At 51.2% G+C, this 18,250-nt stretch overlaps 5 protein-coding genes across 5 annotated transcripts; 3 read left to right on the top strand and 2 right to left on the bottom strand.

Moving 5' to 3' along the window:
* Positions 1 to 154: 154 nt before the first annotated feature.
* On the bottom strand, positions 155 to 1,576 carry BDQ94DRAFT_182031 (uncharacterized protein). Its single transcript, XM_026774039.1, has 2 exons — positions 1,082 to 1,576; positions 155 to 1,022 (listed from the first exon to the last, which is right to left on the bottom strand). Exons 1-2 carry the CDS (start codon positions 1,537 to 1,539, stop codon positions 161 to 163), a joined length of 1,320 nt encoding a protein of 439 aa, XP_026622754.1. The 5' UTR covers positions 1,540 to 1,576; the 3' UTR covers positions 155 to 160.
* A 1,794-nt stretch (positions 1,577 to 3,370) lies between these two features.
* On the top strand, positions 3,371 to 11,157 carry BDQ94DRAFT_161755 (uncharacterized protein; the record flags this gene model as incomplete). Its single annotated transcript, XM_026769433.1, has 15 exons — positions 3,371 to 3,479; positions 3,542 to 3,795; positions 3,840 to 4,148; positions 4,203 to 4,824; positions 4,887 to 4,983; positions 5,036 to 6,179; positions 6,241 to 6,450; positions 6,857 to 7,028; positions 7,150 to 8,089; positions 8,595 to 8,845; positions 8,909 to 9,072; positions 9,210 to 10,140; positions 10,438 to 10,509; positions 10,572 to 10,791; positions 10,920 to 11,157. The coding sequence occupies 15 exons, from the start codon at positions 3,371 to 3,373 to the stop codon at positions 11,155 to 11,157; spliced, it is 5,733 nt and encodes a 1,910-aa protein (XP_026622753.1).
* Positions 11,158 to 13,175: 2,018 nt separating this feature from the next.
* BDQ94DRAFT_149775 (uncharacterized protein) lies at positions 13,176 to 14,306 on the top strand. The gene has a single exon (XM_026767452.1). It carries the CDS (start codon positions 13,575 to 13,577, stop codon positions 13,743 to 13,745), a length of 171 nt encoding a protein of 56 aa, XP_026622752.1. The 5' UTR covers positions 13,176 to 13,574; the 3' UTR covers positions 13,746 to 14,306.
* An 85-nt stretch (positions 14,307 to 14,391) lies between these two features.
* Positions 14,392 to 17,091, top strand: BDQ94DRAFT_182027 (putative C6 transcription factor (OTam)). Its single transcript, XM_026774038.1, has 2 exons — positions 14,392 to 15,168; positions 15,262 to 17,091. Exons 1-2 carry the CDS (start codon positions 14,729 to 14,731, stop codon positions 17,009 to 17,011), a joined length of 2,190 nt encoding a protein of 729 aa, XP_026622751.1. The 5' UTR covers positions 14,392 to 14,728; the 3' UTR covers positions 17,012 to 17,091.
* Positions 17,092 to 17,520, bottom strand: BDQ94DRAFT_80343 (uncharacterized protein). The gene has a single exon (XM_026776585.1). It carries the CDS (start codon positions 17,447 to 17,449, stop codon positions 17,171 to 17,173), a length of 279 nt encoding a protein of 92 aa, XP_026622750.1. The 5' UTR covers positions 17,450 to 17,520; the 3' UTR covers positions 17,092 to 17,170.
* Between the last annotated feature and the right edge of the window lie 730 nt (positions 17,521 to 18,250).

Genomic DNA, 18,250 nt, shown 5'->3' with positions numbered 1-18,250 from the left:
TCATTGTAGGTATTGAGGGTAGTTGATTATATATAAGACGGCTCATAACCATCATGGTGTGAAGGCCTTTTCCAACCGCCCGCCCGGCCTTCCCACCTGCCATAGTTCTAGGTACATGCACCGCGTACAACATGAGTTAAGTTAATAAAACCCCCTTCCCTCAGCCGTCACCCAAGACCACCTGCTCTCGGAGTCGGCCGGTGGCGTCGACCAGTTGCTCGCCCTGGTTGGCTAGGGCATACCAGGCATCTTCGTCGTAGAGCGGCTGTTCGGGAAGAATGCGATTGAGTCGGTCGACGCTGGCAATTATGCGCACGATTTGAACGGCATAAAGCACGAAAGTACAGTCGTGCTGCTCTCTTTCATGGCTGGAGCGTAAGCCAAGCCGGTAGTCGACTGTTTCGTAGTGCTCCTTGAGTGCGTAGTAGAAATGCCGGTATTGCCGAATGACTCCGTTGCAGACCAGGTGCAAGAAATCTTGGAGGGATTCCTCCTTGGTGCATGTCTTGCAGAGGCTCAACTGTTCGATGGGGTCGATGATACGCTTTAGTCCGCCGCAGCCGCCGTACAGGCGGACGGTTTCAAGGGCCTTGGTAATGGAGGGGGTACCCCCAAGACTGTTGTTCAAGGCGTCGAATATGATTGAGCCGCAGTTACATTCCGTGGAGGTGTCAGAGGAGAAGGGGGTTACAGAAGAGGGAACATCAGGAGAGGTGATGTCAGAGGGGCAAGTATCAGAGGGTGAGTGGATGTTAGTGGAGAAGATGTCAGAGGAGGGTGTAGTGGTGGTGGTGGTGGTGGTGTTGTCAGGGGATGAGGTGTTAGGGGAGCAGTTAGAGAAGGGAGATATATCAGAGAAATAAGGTGCGTCAGAGTCACGGGTTTCGGAGACGTGGTGGTTGCGTGCACTATCGTGCTTGCGGCAAGTCGAGATCGAGCCAGTTCCAATAATACTTTGTGTCGGAGGGCAGGCTGAATAGAGCGTAATGGGTTTGGGAACGGAACGGCGGATTGCACCATGCCTAGCGAGTGTGCATGGAGGATTGGGAGTGGGAAAAAGGAAACTGTCACGGGTAGTGACTGTAGACGCAGAGGATGGGTTCGAAGGCGTCTAATGACCGAAGATGGAGATCGATTAGAGCGGATGACATCGCTCCAGGTGATATAGGAGCCGGAAGGACGAGTTGTTCTTGGTCTAGTGGCCATAGACGGACAGGTAGACGGCATGGTGTTGCTAGCCATGTGTACGGTTTCCACGATGAGTAGGTAGATATGACGGTTGGCGGTTAATATAGAGTAAAGCGAGGCTGCTTTCTGCAAGTCTCGTAGGATTATAGCGTAATGAGGTGTGTTTTCGCTTGCTGAGAGTCGAATTTCGAGGTATTTGAAGTAGCTTGAGGCGCTTGAAGATGAAGTTGAGAAGTCGATTGTGAGCAGTCGAGGGGTTGACAAGGAGAAATCTGGGAAAGAGCCCAGAACCCCGTGGGGGATTGACATAGTCCAGTAGAAATCAAGATCCATGGTTGTATAAGACTCCATCTCTTATAGTTCTTGCCGTAAGCCAATAAATTCTGCTTCTGTACGGGAACATGAGGTAGGCATGACCGTGTTCTCATACATGCCTACCTCATGTTCCCATAAATAGGTCGCTTCCGTTCTACATCTCGGTCTCGACCGTGGGGAATGATAATTATAGACCAACACGGGCGATGAAGAAGCTATAAAACTTCTCTCGATGACAACAACAAAGGTCATGGCATGGAGCTGAGCGGTTGTATAGGATACCGCGTTTCGGTGCCAGAGAGGACTGCTTGGCTCATTGTGTAGCCTTCAGGACACTCAATTCTCGAGCGGTACGTACATTTGTCTTTCCACACGGTACTTCTTCCTGGAAAGTATGACTGGAGACATGAATAGTCACCAAAGAGTATTCCTTGAGCCTAAAAGGGGTATACAATGGTCAATGTGACGTTCGCTCGTTTGTCTTGAGTCTAGGTAACCTACCTATGAGCAAATCTATACTGTATACTATATACCGTCACCGTCTACGACACTGGCGGACATAGTAGAAGCCAGTCTTTGTCCCTGCTACGAGCAAGGCAGACATTGCGGCCATATTGTGATGAGGTGTTTGCCTCAGGCAGACACCAGCATGGCTATCTGCAAATCTGAGGATGTAATAGACTCTATATATCATAAAGATAGTGATACTTCAAGGTTGAATGATGAGACAACTGTCCAGGATAGAGACTGAATGACAGCACAACCGAATTACGGAGTTGACAGATGATGGCTCAATGGAAGATCGTGACAACAAGAAAGCATGGGCCTAGACGATCGGAGCAGGTCAAGTGGTGTTGGTAGTGATAAGGAGGGAAATGTGTTGCAGATCAGGCGAGCTCGGATGGGGTCAGATTGGCTGACAGTCGGTGACCAAAAAGACTAACCTGCAGCTTGCAGGAACTATAGGCAGCATCCTTCTCTTGTTGACAGAAGAGACTAAGAGGTAGTCTATCTGCCCGGTGGACGTGGGGGATGATGGAGGCTGTTGGAGGCTGTTGATAAACTACAGATGGGGAGAGGAATGCCGGGGATCCACCAAGGAGGGAGTGGACAAGAATAGCATCCAACAAGCTATACGATTACGCTGGTCTGTATGTTGTGGGATCCGCGGAATGGTCACGGCGGGGCCACAGGGCTGAGCACCCAAGAAGAGGGACTACTTAGTTTAGTAGGGAGAAGAAAAGGCAGAAGAGGGGATTGACAGACTATCTACTATTACTAGACTAAGACTAATCCCATCAATCAATCAGTCAATCAATCAATTAATCCAATGCATCCATTTTCCATTCTCGTGCTAATTTTAATTTACTGGTTTTAGATGGTGTCATCGCCTGCAGATTGTCACTCCTTTCTTCTTCCTCTCCTCCATCTTCTTCTTCCCGCTGTTTTCGCTGTTTTCGCTCTCCGCTTTCCCCCCCTCTCTGCTTTCCTGCTTGCTTCCCTCCCCTCTTTTCTCTTCTTCTTCTTCTTCCTCTTCTTCCCTTTGCACCTTTTCTCTCTTTCCTCCTTCTGTCTCTATCCCCTCCCAGTCCTATCGCTAGTCGCACTTCTCCGTGACCCCATTGATCTTCACGCAAAGTGTATTCGTGGGGTGAGGCGCACGCCGAGCATCCACTTGGAACCAAAACGTCATCATCATCCACAGCCCGAACCTTGGCCGCAACTAGGCAGACGGATTTTGCGCTGGCTTCTTCTTCTAGAATCTTAATTTGATTCTATCTCCATCACCCCTGTCAGCTGCAGTAGTTATAAAGTCAATGATCGCCCGACCAGCCGGCTGAATTCACTGTGCTCGAGCGACTCAACCATGACTTCTGCGGACCTCCCCTCCGTTCCCAACGGAGTCCAGTCAGCTGCTTCCCCAGCCGCCTCCAACCCCGCGCCCGGTCAGATCCTCACCGGAAAGCAAGAACATTGTCAGTTCTCCCTGATCGCATCCCTCTTATTCACTTCGAGGGACTATCTCTGACTGATGCAGATCTCAAGCGCGAACTCATTTCCCGCCAAGTCCAGAGCGAAATCTCCGAGCTGAATTCGCCAACCGCCCTCCGACGCTTCGGTGCCCCCTTCAAGTCTGAATTCGGTGAAGTCGCGCCCGTCGACTCGGAACTTCCTATCCTGCGATATATCTTTGTCCACCATGTGCGCAATTTCCCCTTCCTCGATCAAGCTCGTGAGAAGGAGTTCTGGCAGGATAAGTTACAGGTGGTGCGTGTGCCCCCGACCCGACCCGTTTTGCGCATCTCGTAAATTGAGAACTAATCGCCGGCCCATAGTTCCTAGAATCTTTCGCGACGAAGCATGTTTCCTCCTCCGAAGATCGTCTTGAAGAGACCAAGCGCCGGAAGTTGGCCCGAAAGTGCGAGAAACTGGTCGAGCTGATGATGGTCTCTGGTATCCCCACGGCGTCGGGCTACGAGGAGCGGATCCAGTTCTCGGAGATGGAGGTGGTAGACCGAGGAGCTAATGAAAAGGGACTGTTGGTCAATATGCCAGAGGGTCATGCCATCCATGGCTGGGACATCAACGTGGCTGCAGTACGCGTTACTTCGGTGAGGAGGACGGTGCGATACCACCAACATGCGGTAAGCGTCTATGTGGCCTGTGTAATTGGACTTCCCCACTGATGCACAATCCAGGAGTTCATCCTTCGAGTGCGCCGCGACGGGAAGCCCGATATCTTCGTGGCTCGTCGATATGGCGATTTCGCCAAATTTCACAAGCGTCTACGCACGGAATTCCCAGGGAAGCCACTCCCACCTCTGCCCCGCAAGAATAGATCCTCCACCACAACGAGCTGGTTCGGATCGGCAGACGATGAAGCATCCTCAGTGTCGTCGGTTTCAACAGTTGGGGTCGCCGTGGCCGATGACAGCACATCCTCTCGAAACTTGGCCCCCGGCAACCATCATCAGCGGTCGTTATCGCGGTCGTCCAGGCGTTCCTTGAGATCCCCCCGAGCTTCCAGTGACGGGTCGAGGGAGACGGTGCTTTACCGCGAAGAGCAGAGAGTTTCTCTTCGGGCCTTCCTTCGCACCTTGCTACAAAACAAGCGAGTGGCCGAGACGAAGGCCATGGAAGAGTTCCTTACCGCGGATCCCATCATTCTGAATGAAGAGGAGGTGCTGGACATGCAGAAGCGAAAAGATGTTGATTCAGTGCGGATAGAAGAGCAGAAGCGGTTTTACGAAATCGCCAGGGTGCGCGCAGCCGAATTGGACGTCTACATGGAGAACTTCCGCCGTGACATTGTGGAGAGCAGTAAGTCTGGGATAAGGTCTTGATTAATGGTTATTTTCGCTGACAGGAGGATCCCAACCTAGACGGCCTGACGAAACTGTTCGCTGAAATTAAAGAAAAGCCGACGGTGCAAGATCTGAGTCCCAAGTATCAGAAATTTGCAGAGTGGCTCCGGATAGAGTACGTGCCTGGTGATATTCCGTTTCGCTATGTTCAGACTGACCAGACCCAGGGTTGCTGCAACTCTTTACCACCTGTTCCTGGCCGAGGATAATTCTCCTGAGTTGTTCGCGCAAGCTAAGCGAATCCATTCGCTTGTCCCGTATTCTTTGTTGAAGAATGTCATTCGCATTGCCAACCCCGCGGCCGTCATGGCAGGAGTGCTGGACCTCTTCTTGGCCCAGCCCTTCGGCTCGCGATCGCTGCTCCAGCGAATCTTCTCTATGACCCTCAACGATGGCATCAAGGCCTTCCAGAAGTCGATCGATGCGCTGGCTGCCAAGGTGGAAGACCCCATCCTTTGCCAAAAGCTGAAAGCGTTCACCGATGCAGACGAAGAGGTTAAGAATGAGATTCGCGCTGAAGCTGCTGCTGAGGATGTTGACATAATCGTGGCTATCCTCCGTACCGAGCTTCTGCAACCCGAGTTGGCTCCAGAGCAATTCGGCAAGGTGTTTAATGGATACGTGGCTTGGAACCAAGCAGTGGACAATGTAGAGGTGGAGCTGCGCGAGGGGGCGCATTGGTTTGCGAACTTGAAGCAGCTCCTGAAACTTTACACTCGTCAAAGGGACAAGGCCATGATGTTGAGCATCGTAGAAGAGCCAACTACACTTCAGCTGTTCCGTGACCTCTTCACCATTTTCTACGAACCCCTGGTGCGCGTCTACAAGTCTGCCAACGTCTACAGCAGCATCACCGATTTCGCACATTTCGCCGACGATGCTATTGCGGTGATCGAGAAGTGCCAGCGGCAAGATGTGTCGGCGGATCCGAATCAGACGGTACAAGCCTTCATCGATCTGTGCGAGCGTCATCAAAGCAGCTTCTACAAATTCGTTCACGAAGTTCACCTGCACGACAATGGCCTGTTCACTTCTCTCATGGCATGGATCGAGGAGATTCTCGAATTCCTGCGCAAGGGGCCGCGCGGAGGCGCGCTCGATATGAACGCCTTGCTTCGGGGAGCCACGGATTTCGTGCAGATTGACAAGGATAAGGCACTCGAGGAGATCAACGCCCTGATCAAGTGGCATGAAGACCGCAAGCGGTGGCACTTGAACAAGACGCGACAGAAGATGGCAGCGGAGGGTACAGCACACGACGGATATCTGGGTAATGCGTCATTCCGAGGCAGTGACTTCGGCCTCGACGAGGTATGTTTTAATGACTATCAATGCTGCAGTTGTGTAGTTGTATGCTGACCAGTGGACACAGGCCGATCTCGAAGATCTTGCAATCTCCGACGCCGAGTCGGAAGCTTCCGAAGATCTGGACGACGAAGAGGACCTGGACCCGATCTCGGCAGAGCGCAGGCGGCGGGTTAAGCAGCAGGACCAACTCCGGCGCACGGCTGGCGAGCCAGTCAAGCCGGACATAAGCGAAATTCTCAAGTTGTCCGAGTCATTTGGCGTTATGTTGCGACAGGTACTTGCGGAATGAGTGTGGTTGCATTAAGATACCCTAGAGTCTATACATGCCTTGTATACATCGTTGATTCTGGTTGTTGGAGGTTGAGAGCTTGCATGGGATTGCTGGATGGGCTAGAGAGGGACAAGATCTGTTCGGGGCATTCAAACTGTTGTATACACCTAATACCCTTAGTCTAGAACAAACCAAGACTGCTTGGCTTTTTGGAAGCTTCTGAAACGCGGACCACTTTTCGTGGGTTACAAGTAGATCTTCCGCTGTCATGTCTCCGCGGTTGACCCACGCCATCCCCAGTTTCCATGGCGACAACCATCTTATCCCTCCATCTATCCCTCCATCTTTATTCTCGAATCCAATAAAGTCCCTCTCAGCATGTTCTAGTCATTCTTAAGCTTCTCCTCAGTTATTTTTACTGGTCTATCATGCTCTCACCCACGAAAGCCTTCGGCAGCAGCCCATCGCCTCACTCGCCTCGCACGGCGGTTCCTCTGCGGGGTCTCTTCCTCGATGGCGTTTGGCGCTGCAACTGTCCAGAGCGTCCCCCAGCCGCGAAATTCCAAACCAAGAACCACGGTGTGAACCATGGACGATGGTGTACGCGGTCCATCCCTTCTTGATCTACCAAACGTACAAGAAAAGTCAATCGCAACCTGAATCCCTAGCTAACCACTGAACCCTGCACCCCGCCCCTCACAGTCTACGTCTGCCAAAAGCCCCAAGAGAAACGCTGTCGCTTCTTCCTCTGGGCCAGCGACGCCGAAGTCCGCGAAAAGCACGCCGTCTTGACCAACTCTCGCACAGAGCCAGCGGCGGATTCCTTCTCTTCTGCTACCAGTTCTGCCACCATTGCCACCCCCACCCCCGAGACACCCACCAAGAAACCACGCCTATTCGAGACGGGCCTTCTAACCCCTCAGACTGATCGTACGGTAAGATTTGGAGATACAGGCTTGGACAATAGTGGGGCACGGGGGAAGGGAGGACAGTTGAGTGCGACCATGCCTCCGCGAAGCGCCAAGGCCCGCATGATGGCTGAAGACCTTGAGTTCGAATGGGATATCTCGGATGATACGGCGGTGGGGAATCTGCTTGGTTCTCAAGAACAGAGGCAGCAACAGGCTGCTTCTGCGACTGCTACTGCGCCAATGCGACAGCCGGATTTCGGTCCTCCCAAGACGCCATCCCGGGACGCAGTTGGAGCTTCTGCGCCGGAGAAGAGAAAGCTCGATGATATATCGGATGTGGGTGCGCAGGATGGTTCGAAGACAGAGGCTTTTACGCCAACTTCGTTGGCTCGATCATTTACGGATCGGGCGGTGTCTTTTTCTTCTACTGTGCCGTCGTCGTCGTTGGAGTTTTCGAAGACGCCTACGCCGGTGAGGTTTGTTGGGGCTAGTCCTGCTACGGGTGGAGAGAAGCCTTCGTCTGATCTGGCAGCGCAGGCTGTTGAGATTCTGGATAAGAATAGGGTGGTGATGCCGGAGAAAGCGAAGGGTGAGTTGATGGATCTCTTGCAGAAGTATGAGTTGAAGGTGAAAGGTATTGCCCGGGGACGGGACATTTCGAGGATTGCGTTGAAGAAGAAGGACGACCAGATTAAAGCGCTGAATGAGCGAATCTCTATGCTGGAAAGGAGGTAGATTGTGGGATGGTTGTGGTCTGATACCCTCTCAATATATGGTTTGTATTTTTTCTGTTGCATCTTTGCGTGATGAACTGATGATGATCTCCATTCTTGCTTTACTGACATTTCGGGGTCTGCTGGCGGATTTCCTAGGTAGATTATTTTGCTAGCTTTATCTAGATATCATTGACCAATTTAAATAGTTTTACTGTCTTATACTTCTACCTTTCTTTAGTCCACTAAATACACCAGTGAAATACATGTGATAGCCCATATCAATCTTATCTCCAATCACGTGCCGATAAGCCACGGAGTCACAGCCCAATTCCAAAGTCTAAAAAATGTCGCGATCCTCCCACCAAACGAACAACCAGACCCCCAACCAGTCCATGCCAGCCTCGCACTTTTAGTACGCCCACTAGGACAGCCCGTCAATCCTCCGAACCCGAATATCCAACTAAAACTACTGCCCCATGTCCATGGAAATCGACTCCGAACCCACCCAACCGCTCCGCAGCGACCTCCCCGCCATGTTCCGTCCTCCTGTGAACCGGGCCATGAGAGTCCTGGACCGGTCTTTCTTCAAGAAGACCGTACCGATCTCTGCGGCAGCGATCTTCAAGACCTCGGATATCGCAAATGTGCGGAAGGAATTGACCAAGAGTCGGGACATGCTTGTGCTGCCGAGATTGGGCTCCATAAGGGAAATTAAGATCAATGATTTGGTGCATAAATGTCTGTTGTTGAGGGAGGATATTAAGCATGATGGTATAAACCACTGCCTTCGATTTAGCAATGCTAGTGTATGGACCATGAGCTGACAGGGGCTAGATACGGCGACGTGGTCGCCAACGGTTAGTGAGCTTGTGCAGAAGGGAATGGTTGGCGTTAAGCCTTATGATTTGACGTTGGATTATGATTACTGGACTTATGGTGCGCGAGGATACTGCTTCGTTGTTTGGGAACTCAAGGCTAATTGGAGCAGCGGATATCATGTCCTGCATTCTCCCCGAGGACATGCTGGATGAGATCCCCCAGGGATTCACGCAAGTCGGTCATGTTTGTAAGTCCTCTCAATCTTTTCCCATCTCATACTCAAGCTGATGAAATAGCGCACCTTAACCTCCGCGAGCAATACCTGCCTTACAAGCACCTGCTTGCCCAGGTCCTGCTGGACAAGAACCCCAACATCAGCACCGTCATCCGCAAGACCGAGGACGTGGGCTCGCACAGCGAATTCCGCACGTTTCCCTTCGAGCTGCTCGCCGGTGAGAACAATTTGAACGTCGTCCAGCACGAGCAACACTGCGAGTTCCGCTTCGACTACTCGCGCGTGTACTGGAACAGCCGTCTCGAGACAGAGCACCGTCGTCTAGTGGACAAGTTCCGCCCAGGAGAGATGGTCTGCGACGTCATGGCGGGCGTCGGGCCTTTCGCAGTGCCTGCAGGCCGCAAGAAGATCTTCGTGTGGGCCAATGATCTCAACCCTCACGGATACGAGGTGATGCTGGACGCCATCAAGCGCAACAAGGCCGACAAGTTCGTCACGCCCTTCAACAAGGACGGCCGCGAGTTCATCCGCTGGTCTGCCAAAGCCCTCCTGGATTCTCCTCACACCGTGACCATTGAGCCCAAGGTGCGCAGGAGCAAGAAGGCCGCCGCAGAGGAAAAGGGAGAAGCGCTCCCGGCCCCGGAGGTCTTCCATCGCCCCAACGTCTTCCACCACTATGTGATGAACCTCCCCGGTAACGCCATCGAATTCCTCGACGCCTTTGTCGGCGTCTACGCAGGCAAGGAGTCGCTCTTCGCCCCTCACACCTCGCAACCTCTGCCCAAGGTCCATGTATACTGCTTCTCGGGCCACTCTGCGGACGAACACGACGACCACGTCGATATCTGCCAGCGTATTTCGGAGCGCATCGGTCACACCATCACCACGGAGGATCGTGTCGGCGGCAGCGGCAACCAGGAGATCGATCTGGCTATCCACAATGTCAGATTGGTCAGCCCTAACAAGCAGATGTTCTGCGCCAGCTTCCGTCTGCCGAAGGAGGTCGCATTCCGTCAGATCTAAGCTTGCAATTTGAGGCTGTCCGTGAATTATCATATACGAAACGATCTACTCATCGCATAGCATACAGGCGTTTTGGCTATGGATATAGAAAAAGTGCCGATAAAATGTTACTTGATACCCTTCTCCTTACATTACTGTAATTAATTCTCCATTTCCTAAATCATATAGACAATTATTGTTTCCATCGACAGTCTCTATTACCCTTAAATCAATCATATCAAACAGAACTTCCCTCCCATATATATCCACCAAAGCGGTAAGGGTATCTCACCGCCCCTCCATAAAGCTAGTATCTGCCGGAACAAAACTCAACGCCTCCCCGATCCCGCAACTACCAACAACACCAACTACCAGCGACGTGATACCTCAGCTCAGCTCTCGAACCACCGATTAATTGAATTTACCACCGCATACCCCGAGCTACAAAATATATATTTGTTTTGGTGAAAATGAGCGTCCAACTCCCCCCCGCCACACACCGCAAGCGCACCCTCCCGCAAGGCGAACTCGAAGCCGCGTCGACGCTGAAGCTCGGAGCGGACCAGAACACGCATACGTTGTCGCTGTCGGAAGCAAGGCTGGTTATCAATAAGGTGTTGGAGAATAAGCGAAGGGGTGGGAAGAAGTATGAAGAGCCAGAGTGAGTACACCTATCTATCTATCTTTTTATCATTCCTGGATTGGGCTATGGTGGAGGGGGTGGTAGTGTTGGGTTGGTTACAGGAGTGGAAGAGTAGAAGCTAATATATTGTAATTGTTGGTGTTTAGGAATCTTACGAAGACGCTTGATTACTTGGAGGTGTTTGCGCGGTTCAAGGACGAAGAGAATATCAAGGCTGTGGAGCGGTTGTTGAATTCGCATACCGAGTTGGAGATGTTTGAGCGGTCGCAGCTTGGTATGTATATTTATTTATTCCTATGGGGATTTTCTTTGCTGGGGAAGAGTATTGTGGATGTGTCACAAGGGGACTCATGGATGAAGTGGTCAGCAGCAGCTAACAAGTAACAGGAAGTCTGTGCTGCGATAACGCCGAGGAAGCCAAATCGCTCATTCCGAGTCTGCAGCATAAGATCTCGGATGGGGATTTGCAGGAGCTGCTGGATGAGTTGACCAAGTTGCGCAATTTCACTGAGTAGCTTCATTCCTTCTTTTATTTATTTTTGTGTTCGTGTACTTTGTACCATATGGCATGGCGAGAGTGGCCTGTCTGTGAGCTTGGGTATCTGATTTCGGGATAGCATGGAGTTTTGGAGTCATGACGCATAGTTAATTTAAACTGTCCGTGCAATAAGAACGGAAGAGGGAAAAAGAAAAGAAGAGGGTATCGTTAAAAAAAAAAGGAAAGATTGCATTGGCAGTTGCAGGACGATCATGTCGTCATGGGTGGTTGTTCTTTTTTTTTCTCATTCCCTTTGTTTGGGACAATATACACAGTAGCTAGTCAGCAGCATCTCTACTGTGGACTTTGTTAGATAGAAGGAAGGAACATGTGAAAAGTCATCCATCACCACGCGAGTCTAGCAAATAGATAGAGTTTAGACAAGTGGATAACTTCACCAGCAACACTCAGGCCGATGACCATGCGAAAAGCGGAAGCTTGGCCTGTTTAGTATTTTCAGTGGTTGACCGGCTCATCCGTTTTATTCTATTAGTAGTTGGGATGACACGGAACAGCTTGAACTGAAAGGAAAGGAAGGATCAATCAATCAATCCATGGGCCTGTTGAGAGACTCGACCCGACTGCTGAAAAAGTCTAAAGCAGTATCGGTTGGATAATTGAAACCTCATGAGAGGTCCAAAGGATTGGACTAGATAAAACGCTCTAGTACTCCATAGTGCACGTTGACCTGCTAATACAAGTAACAGGTTAGTAGGTTGATGGATGATGGATGAGATGATGTGATCGCTTCCCGTTCGGATTGAATAATGGGAATCCCTTTTCTCCCCGGGAAAGGCGCAGCAGGATGACCTTTACATTAAGTAATGAGAATCCATCCAACTAGTGTGAAGTGTTGGTTTTGAGCTGCACGCGAGCCTAATATGGATGGGGATTAACATTTAACAAAAAGATGATTTATTATAGACGAGGCTAGACTAATTACAGACTGACGCTCGGTCGGTCGCTCGGTCGGGCTTATTCTCCCCGGAGATAACATTTAATCTCGGGTTTGGTGCTTTTCTTTCTGTCTGGATCAGCTACTGCTGTAGTAGTGTGTACAGTGCACGACAGCAGCACCAGCATCTTGTAGTCATTAGACTCTTCTGCCTACTCAGGAAACCGTATCAGGTACTTCTGATGTCACAACCAATGTAATGGAACACGAGAAAAGAATCCATCCACCGGCGCTGTGTACTCCGTACCTGAGTCACGAAACCGTCGCGCGGCCGGGAAACCTTAGTCAACGGATACTATGGAGTATAACTAACCAACTAACAGGAGTTACTGGCAGTGTACTCCGTACGACTACTGCAGCTCAGTCATAACCATTAGATAATGAACAAGACGGTCAGCAGAGATGCCCAAGGAAAACTACTCCCACCAATCAGTAACCCGGGGATTTTCCCGCCGACCTGCATTATTAGTATTTCATTCCTATACTAGTAAAAGACCACATGGATGGATGGGGAGGGGGGAACACTTTCATGCTTGCTGGAAAGCTGTGGGGAAAGAGCCGTCCAGCTGCAGGGCCGATCCCCGTTGCCGGTATCGCGCTATGCCGATTTCAAGTCTATTGCAGGAACTGTGATTGGTTCATGGAGAGCGTTATCGGGATGATGTGATTGGGAGCTGTCTCTGAGTAATCCCTGCTTGGTGAGAGGGTTTGAGCATTTCCCCGGCATGATAGGTCGGGAACGACGGGCACAGATCATTGATTCAACTAGTATTGACTACTAATAGTTTAAAAAAGGAAACGGTATGTACGTATGCATAATATGTGCCAACAATGAGACCATATGGCATAAGCAGCAAGTCACTATATAACTAGTCCTTCAACTCCCCTGGAGGGTGTCAATGGGGAATACTTACTACTAATCTCTCCGGCAATTCTCTCAACCCCAAACTTTCCCGGACGAGAAGTGCAATTCTCAGTACGTAATACCAAGGCCACCTCGGCAGCCAACCGATCGGGGATCCAATCAGGCCGACGAGGCTTATCTGGACGAGGAGGTGCAAGGGCGCAGGAACTTGAGGCGAAAAGTCGCCGGGTGGCCATCCAGCATGCCTGGCCACCTTTCTGTTACGTGTGGAAAACACCCGCCAGTGTTGATCGATCGCTTCATCCGGAGATTCTCTTATTGATCCTGATGACTGTTCCCAATTTCCTGTCTGGAGGAGACGCTCTTTCTCTTTGGGTGGACTGCTTTTTGGTTTACCTCATGCCAATTCCATTACTAGTTATAATCAACTGAATGGACACTGGATGAGACGGAGACAGAGAGGGAATGGGAAGGGGAGACAACTGAACCAACTTTTGTGTCATTGTTCTATACTATATATATTCCGGACTACCTTCCCTTCCTATACAACATCTCTATCTCTATCTATCTATCACTACTACTACTATTATTATTACTACTTCTTCAGTATCTAATAGGAACTGAAGAAAAAGAATATTACCACTACTACCTACACTACTACCAACTACTACGACGGAGTACTACTACTATTCTCCAGTGCAGATCCATGGCCCTGATATGATCAGTGCTCACAAGCAATCAGATCCTTCCTTGCTCTCCGTCATCATCCTATTACCGTGACCATAATTTTATCATTCCATTCTATTACCTACAGTTTTTTATCAGTTCCTTTCATTTCTGGAGTATATCTCCAACTCCCCGAATCTGGGCGGCTCCGGTTCCGCTGCTGCTTTCCACCGCAAGCTTGTACTCCCCGACATTCTCGTCCCCCCATTCGATCAATTCCCGTTTCATTCCCTCCCTTACTTACTACTTCCTATCTACTACTACTTTACTTTACTCTATCTATCAATTCATTCAATCAGTTTCAATCAATCAGCATCCATCGGTCTGCTTACGCCCACTCCGGCTGATAAGCTTCTCCCCTGCGGTTCGTACGTGGCTGGCAGGCAACCCGTCTTCTCTCTCCGTACTTGCTTTGCTCATTGGTCGGTGCGTTCGATAGACGGGATCACCGCGCGACTTTCTCTCACCACCCCGTCAACAAGACTGGGCTGCAGTCAAACCCCAGATATTTCCAATCCTAATTTGGTGAGGGGTCTGGTCTCTCTGACTCTCCCTCTTCCTCCTCCTGCCCTCCTGCCCTCCGTGCTTCCATTGCGGAGCTCGCACGGCGGAGTCTCCGACGGCCCCGGTTCATTTACGTGACAAGAATCTATCTCCATTGATTGTTTTGTCGCTATCGCCGCCCAATTTCTTGATTGTTAATTGTTTCTGTGACAATTCGTGAGATTTTGGGCCTGCGAGTCTCGCCGCCTATCTACGCATCTCCGGCTTGTCTCCCCGGTTTGCTCCTGCAGTGGCCACTCTTGAGTTGTCGTTGCTTATCGCTCCCATCCGGGTTATCTTTCGACCTGTCCATTCAAACCCCCTCTGAATGGCTGCCGTTATCACTCTCCAGTCGTCCTCGACGACGGGGCCAACAGCCCCCTCTGCAGCTGCCTTTCAACAGTCGCCTGCCTCTGACCACCACCACCAACTCCTTCGACCCCGGGTCCAGCAGCAATCCCAACCCCAGCCATCACACGCACCTCAACCCGGTTCGATATCCACGCCACAGTCGCCGGCCTCATCCATTGGCACCCTTTCCCGTGTGACTGCGTCAGGCCGGGATGCGCCCAGTTGCGACGCCTGTGTGCGCAGAAAGAGCCGCTGTGCTATTAACGAAATGATCAATAAATGTTATTCGTGCGACTTCCACCGCCAGGACTGCACCTTCACCTTGTCCGTGACGAGTCGCCCCGGCACGGCGGATGTCCCGTCGAAAAAACGTAAATTGGACGACGCCGATGCCGAAGAAGTGGAATCTCCCAAGAGGTATGATTTCACCGGGGCGTCCTAAAGGCCGATCTCGGACGTCCCCTGCCCTGAATCTCAAATCGGAACGCTAACTTGGGTACCCGCTGCCAGGCAATCTACTACTCTTCCCCCAGCCTCCAACAAACCAGACAGCTCCTCCCGCCCTGCATTGAACAACCACCACATCCTCACGCCGGCCTTTTGGTTCCAATCCACTCAACATATCGGCCTCACCACCGAACTCGAGCCCGCCCTTCTCGAATTCTTGCCCCTGGATCAGAACAACGAAGGGTGCGTGGCCTCGTCTCGCGTGCGCAAGTTCGGTGACGACGGCACCTTCATGCGGGTGGTCAACAACCGTTCTCACGCGGACTCCCCGCAAACCGCTACGCTCGATGCCATTGAAAGCCTGGTCGCCCCTTATGGCTCCACCTTGGTGGAGAAGTTCTTCGAGCATGTCCATCCAAGCTTTCCCATCCTCATGGAGGATAGCTTCCGCCAGTCCTACCGGGCACGGACCGGGCTGACGCCGTTGCTATTGTCCGCCGTCTATGTGTTGGCGTTGAAGTTCGTTGACGTTGGCCCGGCCTCGCAGTCCGTCCGACGCCCGGATGCCGGCCGCCTGGAGAGCACTGCCCTCAAGCTGCTGACCGAGTCGCTGCCCTATGCGTCGATGTCGACGGTGCAAGCCGGCCTGCTGCTCATGCAGCGGTCCAACCTCGCCACGGCGGCCTTGAACGCACAATTGGTGACCGCCGGGTTCGAGCTGGGCCTGCATCAAGACTGCTCTAGTTGGCGGATGGAAACGTGGGAGAAGGGTCTCCGGAAACGCTTGGCATGGGCACTATATATGCAGGACAAATGGTCCGCTTTGGTGCATGGTCGTCCGTCCCATATCGTGTCGTCCAATTGGATGGTCCAGGACCTGGTGGAACAGGATTTCACTGATGCCTTCTCGGGCACATCCGCCCACGATGATGCGCCCGTCGGCCATGGGCCATTGTCCTTCTGCCACATGGTGGCTCTGACGACGATATTGTCCGATATTCTGGATCGATTCTATACTCTCCAGGCGATCGAAGAATTTAGGACGGCCGGAAACAACCGTACCCGCATGATTTTGGAGCGCGCCAAGCCGGCTCAGATCCGACTGAAGGAGTGGTTTGGTCGCCTACCCACTCAGCTGAAGATGGACTCGGGCGGGGATATCTTCGAGACGGTCAACGAAGACAATTCACGCAATGGTGCTTTGCACCTGTCCTATTTTGCCACAGAGATCACTCTCCACCGCTGTATTGTGCGGTCCCTCTCCCAGGACACCGCCGACGCCTACCTCTCCCATATCTGTCGGTCTGCCGCCAAGACTCGTCTGATTTCCGCCATGGACTTTGTCAACCGTCTTCGTCCGATGCATCTGAGATCATTCTGGCCGGCCGCCGCACGGACGAACTTTGCCCTCATCGGATCCTTTGGCGTCCTGCTTCGCGTCACTGCTCCCACCAAGGAAGAGTCGGAGTTCTACCGTCTTCGACTGTGCGAATACCGGTGGACGCTGAGTGTGAGCAAGAAGGACGCCGAGTTCCTCGAATTCGCACTGGAGAGTCTCGACAGCGCGACCAACCTCGATCACTACGTCCCGGAGAAACCCGGTATTGACGAGCTCATGACCAGTGCCGCCAAACCCACCATTAATGCGTCCCGCTCGGGCGCGAACGCCCAGCTGGAGGACTCGATGGTCGAGCTGGAACAAACAGGCGAGAGCGGACGCGGGGGCACCTCCTCCGTTATCTCGGGTTTAGCATCTCCTGCAACCTCGATCAGCGACGACAGTGTACAAGACGCTTCCATTCCCCCGCTATAGTCTCTATACCCGCTTCCTCAAAACACCCCAACCAATATACGGTTGACACGACACGCGTCCTTACGTTCGACACAAACAACCATTTGATGCCCTTGATGACCACAACTACCGCCTTCGCATCTCTCATTACCGATCTGGCGCATTCTGTGATTATTTCTCCTACCTCGATGCTTTCCCCCGAGGTTTCCATTTCTTGATACCTTGATATGTTATATGTTGGCTGCACTCGCTCGGAGTTGTGCGTTGCGCTTGATGATGATCGATCACTGTTTTGACTTTCTTACGAACTAATTCCCCACCCGGCTGGATGACTGGATGAATGACTGCACTTCCAGCATGCATTGTATGTACATATGGGTTTGCTCTTGTTCTTTTATTTCTCTTTATACTCATGATGGATCCGGGACTGGATGGATAGATATAGACTGGTTTGGCCATGGGATGGATAGATAGCGTGGATTTACTTTTTGACTGTCACGGTCATGGTCATAAAATTACATTTGATCTAACTATTCTTCATGTGTAACTGTAATGAATTATGTTGCCTGTAAAAGAGTGAACACATGACATCTGACACTTGTAAGCTAGAGAAGTAGTCGCTAATATCCTCTACCATCCTGCGATTCCCAACTTGCCTCTAACCCCTCCTCTTAAACTGACTGATCATCTAACATACTAAATAGCATAAACCCTATAAGATACCAGCACAGCAACTGCTACCTGAACCGAACTCCCTATGGATCAGTCTGGTTAGCCTGACACCTACCAGCCCAAACAGGCACTACTAATAAACTACAAACAGGCCACTACTCCAATTTACCACCCTTTCTACACATAAAAAGAATAAATATTCAAACAACCAAATCATTTAATAACACACCACTCACATCCATAATCCTAAATAAGACCCTCTATCAATCAATCCTCCACTACTAACCAAGTCTGCTAGCTACAGGATCCGAACAAAACAAAACAGGGTTTCTAATAGCTAACATAGCAGATACTATGAAACACCTCGCGTCGCAGACTCCCGCCTGGTGGATGAAGCTCCGCATTCGGTCCTGCGGAGTTATATTATCGAGGTAGGAGGTCCTTAATCTAGGTTACTAGTTAGTTTGGGGGTTTTTGTGACTGACTCGTTAGGGGAGGATATATTTTATTAAGGATGGGGTGTGTGGCGTTGGCTAGTTGGGCTAGATAGGGGGTGGTTGGTTGGGTAAGTAGTTTGGGGAGGCCTCG

The sequence above is a fragment of the Aspergillus welwitschiae genome, assembly GCF_003344945.1.
Source record: "Aspergillus welwitschiae strain CBS 139.54b unplaced genomic scaffold BDQ94scaffold_34, whole genome shotgun sequence".
NCBI classification, from domain to species: Eukaryota; Fungi; Ascomycota; class Eurotiomycetes; order Eurotiales; family Aspergillaceae; genus Aspergillus; species Aspergillus welwitschiae.
The sequence above is the reverse complement of the archived record's forward strand: the minus strand, read 5'-3'. Positions and strand labels throughout refer to the sequence as shown.

Coding starts and splice junctions, on each gene's coding strand:
- BDQ94DRAFT_182031 (XM_026774039.1), bottom strand. CDS start 1,539: ATGGAGTCTTATACAACCATGGATCTTGATTTCTACTGGACTATGTCA. Junction 1,023..1,081: donor ACCCATCCTCTGCGTCTACA/GTCACTACCCGT, acceptor CACACTCGCTAG/GCATGGTGCAATCCGCCGTT.
- BDQ94DRAFT_182027 (XM_026774038.1), top strand. CDS start 14,729: ATGGCTGCCGTTATCACTCTCCAGTCGTCCTCGACGACGGGGCCAACA. Junction 15,169..15,261: donor GAAGTGGAATCTCCCAAGAG/GTATGATTTCAC, acceptor ACCCGCTGCCAG/GCAATCTACTACTCTTCCCC.
- BDQ94DRAFT_80343 (XM_026776585.1), bottom strand. CDS start 17,449: ATGGCCAAACCAGTCTATATCTATCCATCCAGTCCCGGATCCATCATG.
- BDQ94DRAFT_149775 (XM_026767452.1), top strand. CDS start 13,575: ATGAGACGGAGACAGAGAGGGAATGGGAAGGGGAGACAACTGAACCAA.